Below are 4,115 nucleotides of genomic sequence, written 5' to 3'. Positions count from 1 at the left end.
TCTCTGGGATAGAGCTGGAAGGAGCAGGGAGGTCACTAAGATTTAGGGCTGGGGTGACTTCCAGGGAAGCGGCAGGAAGTTCCGTGTTGAGAAGTGATGGGCTGCTACAAAAGGGAATGGCGGAGCCCTGAAAGGATTTAATTAACCGTGTCAGGGATAATTACCCCTGGACAGTCCAAATTAGTTTTGCATAATCGCTCAGAACCATATGAATTAACTTATAATATTGCAAAGCGCTGGGGGAATAACAAAAGCAGGATCGGTTTAATTAGTGAATCAGGGTCAAAGGAACAGGCTGTTCCGCAAATCTCCCAAACTTTCCACTTTTTGAACGTAATTCCAAGGGGAAAGCCGATTTGGAAGGCATTTACTCGGGAGCTATTATTATTGTCACAATTAAGAGTGCAATCAACTACTCTGGAGGAAAAGATATATATATATATATAGAGAGATATATATATATATATATGTACACACTTCATACATATATATATATGCTTCATATATATGCACACACAGCCGAGGTTTGCCACCTCATTGAGGTGACAGGCTCTGTTTTATTGCCTTATAGACATTCAGGTTGTGTGATACTCGCTATTCCTTTGCTAAAGGGACGCACATTCCACCCTGCTCCCGTTTCCTTGCTGCATGTGAACTCCCGGGCAGAGGTTTGCTGGATTTACAGCTGAAAACGCCATTTCGGGCACTAAAAAAAAAAAAAAAGAAAGCCGTTTAGAGGCAAAAAGGTGTTAGGTTTTAGGTAGCAATCACCAGGAAACCCCGCGAAAAATGCTCCAGGAATAAAGCAGAGCTAGTGCTCAGATAGGCGAACAAATTACAGGGGTTTAAGTGGCGGAGCTCTTAGGCTAACCAGATAAAGTGGTCAGGCAACTTTCCACTCTGAAAACGTTACTGGAAACCGATGAAATGCTTTGAACGGTCTCAGTGTATTCAGTGAACTCTGTTCTGCTGGTCCATTAATGCCTTTTTTTTTAAGATAATACAACTTTTTTATCTTCTTTCCTATTCACGATTAAAAATGTGATAAATCAGGTTTTTGGCTCTGAATAACAATGGCTTGATTTAGATTTCCTAGTAAATCTATTCAAAAGTGAAACAAAGACAGCCTTTAGAGGATACCTTACACCTCACCTGGACCAGGCACGTAAGGGGCAATTCAGATAAAAATCTTGTTAGTAATTCAACAAGAAATAGAAGATTTTCTCTTTCCCTGCTTCAGGCTTTATTTAAACTCTTTGTTCAAAAATGAACAGAGTGGTAGTCGGAATCTAATTTACAGATATAGTTTAGACGTCTAACTTTAAATTAGAAGATCACACAAGAAAACCATTTACACGTAAATGTTAAAACCAATACTTAATCTTATTTTTTTTTTTACTTTATATTACATAAAGCCAAAAAGAAACTAAATACATGTTAGCCAGCTTCATTCACAAACATTAGTCAAAATATACACATTACAAAAGTAAACAAAAAAACCCCTCTAAACTGATGAAGGATATTTTTTCCTCTATTTTTTTTTTTAAATCGCCATTTGCAATTGAATTGCACTCACTCTAAAATAAGCTAAACAGGTAGGGTACTCCAAAACACATGTGAAACACTTCATATTGGCGGGGGAGACGGATTTTCTTTTAAATGAGAATACTCTTCTGTCAAAGCAAAGCTCTGTTTCAGTTCAGCTAAATAATAAATAGATAATTATCACTCAGACAAAAAAGTCTGATTTAACGTTAGATAATATTGCGATTCCCGAGCGGTCCCGCAATATTTTAATTCCCTTTGAAAGGCATTCCTTTTTTTTTTTCTTACTTTTTTTTTCCCTTTTTTTTTTTTTTTTTCCCCCAGGTTAAAACTGAATTGACCGTGGGCGAAGTAAGCAACCGAGTTTTCAAACTGAGACCTAACGTTTCCACAGAGATATACAAATTTACAATCTGAGGGTGAGACTTAATCAGCGAAGGGGAGAGGGGAAGGATACACGGGCACAGAGTCACGCGTCTTTCCTCTCGTGGAAATCACCACCCGCGCCTGTCAGCGTCCCGTAGCAGCGGACGGCAGCAACCCCCGCGGAATGGGGTGTAGAGGGAGACGAGCAGCATCCCACACTGCCGACTCTTTCCTTGCGTGGATCCTGCTCCCGCTGGCCCACGAAAGGCTACGAGCCGTGCACACAGAGGCCCTCTCCTTTACCGAGGCTGCTCCCTGCCCTGCCCTGGTCACCCCCGCCTTCACCTCCCCCTCTCTCTCTCCGGCGGCCGCGGGGCTGCAGCGGGACTTTTCCGAGTCCAGCACCGCACGGGGCGTGGGGAGCGGAGGGAGGGGAAAGCTCACGGTCGAAGACACACATATCAGCGCGGCGAGAAGCCGGCGGAGGGACGGAGCTCCCCATGTCTGTCCCGAATAAGCGCTTTGGAGGGCAGGGAGGGTCGTTTACTTATTTTCTTCCCCCCTTTTTTTGTTTGTTTGTTTGTTTTTGTTTTCCCCCCTTCTTTTTCAGCTCGGCTATCTGCAAAGACCGCATGCAACACACACAAGCTCTATGCGGGGCGGTGGGCGGGGACGCGCCCCTCGGCGAGCGACGCGCAACAGGTCGGCGGCGGCCTCGGCGATCTCCTCGCCGCCGCCGGCCCCGGCACCCCTCAGCGACGACTCTCTCCCCTCCCCGGCCGCACGTATGCACCGACACCCATCTAGGTGGGCGCCGGGGCTCTGCGCGGGCATCCTCCGGCCGCGGGTCATAGGGCCGCGGCGTAGGCTGCGGGGTAAGGGTCCAGCTGGGGCTTGCCCATGCCCGGCAGGAGGATGTAGGCGAGCGGAGGCTGCAGCCCCGGGCCAGGCCAGGCGCTGCAGTTGCAGGGGATCATGTAGCCCGGGTTACCCGGCGATGGGTGCGAGTGCGTGTGCCCCCCGGCGGCGGCCGCGGCGGCGGCGGCGGCAGCGGCGGCACCGTGGAAGGCGCCCGCCCCGCCGGCGCCGGGGTAGCCCAGCGAAGAGGCATAGGGCAGCCCGGAGCCCGAAGAAGAGGAGGAAGAGGAGATCTCGGCCATTTTGGAGCCCAGGTCCAGGAGGGAGTAGGGGCTGCTAGCGGCAGCAGCAGCGGCGGCGGCGGCAGCGGCGGCGGCCGACTGGGGGAAGAAGACGCGGGCGGCGGCAGCGGCGGCGGCGGCCGCCGCTTTCTCGGGGTTGGCCAGCAGCGACTCGGGCACCAGCCCGCCGGCCGCACCGCCGTGCAGCCCGCCCGCCTTCAGCCCGTGCGGGTGCTCGTGGTCCGCCACGCCGCCCAGCCCGTAGGGCACGGGGAAGGCGAACTTGTCCTTCTTGAGCAGTGTCTTGGGCTTCCGCCGGGGCCGGTACTTGTAGTCGGGGTGCTCCTTCATGTGCATGGCCCGAAGCCGCTTGGCCTCGTCGATGAAGGGCCGCTTCTCCGACTCGGTCAGCAGCTTCCACTCGGCGCCCAGGCGCTTGCTGATCTCAGAGTTGTGCATCTTCGGGTTCTCTTGGGCCATCTTCCGTCGCTGTGCCCGCGACCACACCATAAAGGCGTTCATCGGCCTCTTGACGTGATCCACCGGCTTGGACATGGTGTCCACCCGCCGCCCCGGCGAGCCGCCGCCCGCCCCGCGCTGGCGGCCGCCTCCTCCGGGCGCCTCTCCCGCCTCCTCCTCCTCGCCCCCGCCGCGCTCCGCTCCTCCAAAAGCAATCTCGGCAGTTACCCCGGCTCGGCGGTACCGACTCCGGCGAGTGCGGGGCGGCGGCCCCCGGGGGCCCCGCTCCGGGTGCGGGGCGCTGCCGAGCGGCGGTGGTGCCTCCCCGTCAGGGCGCTGCGACGAGCGGGACGGGCGCTGCTCCCTGCCTGGTCCGCGGAGCCTCTCTCCGCGCCGTCGATCTCCGGTCCAGGGCTCTTCCTCGGAGTTCCCCGCGAGCAGCAGCGGCCGGAGCCCAGGCGAGACCGCAGAGAGGTCTCGACGGCGGGGGCGGGAGCCGGCGGCAGGCGAACCGCACGGGGAGGTCCTCGCTTCGTTGCGGATGCGCTGCTCCTTGGCGGTCTCCGATGGTGCAGCTGCGAGTCCCGGACGGGGCGGCGGTCAGAG

The 4,115-nt window shown here is 54.7% G+C and overlaps 1 protein-coding gene across 1 annotated transcript; it reads right to left on the bottom strand.

Annotated features, from left to right (window-relative positions):
* Positions 1-1,606: 1,606 nt before the first annotated feature.
* SOX21 (SRY-box transcription factor 21) lies at positions 1,607-3,605 on the bottom strand (the record flags this gene model as incomplete). The annotated part of the gene is made up of 1 exon (XM_080357784.1): positions 1,607-3,605. The coding sequence occupies one exon, from the start codon at positions 3,603-3,605 to the stop codon at positions 2,760-2,762; it is 846 nt and encodes a 281-aa protein (XP_080213910.1). The 3' UTR covers positions 1,607-2,759.
* Between the last annotated feature and the right edge of the window lie 510 nt (positions 3,606-4,115).

The sequence above is a fragment of the Nesoenas mayeri genome (assembly GCF_963082525.1).
Source record: "Nesoenas mayeri genome assembly, chromosome: 1".
NCBI classification, from domain to species: domain Eukaryota; kingdom Metazoa; phylum Chordata; class Aves; order Columbiformes; family Columbidae; genus Nesoenas; species Nesoenas mayeri.
This window is presented reverse-complemented; position numbering and strand designations above follow the sequence as displayed.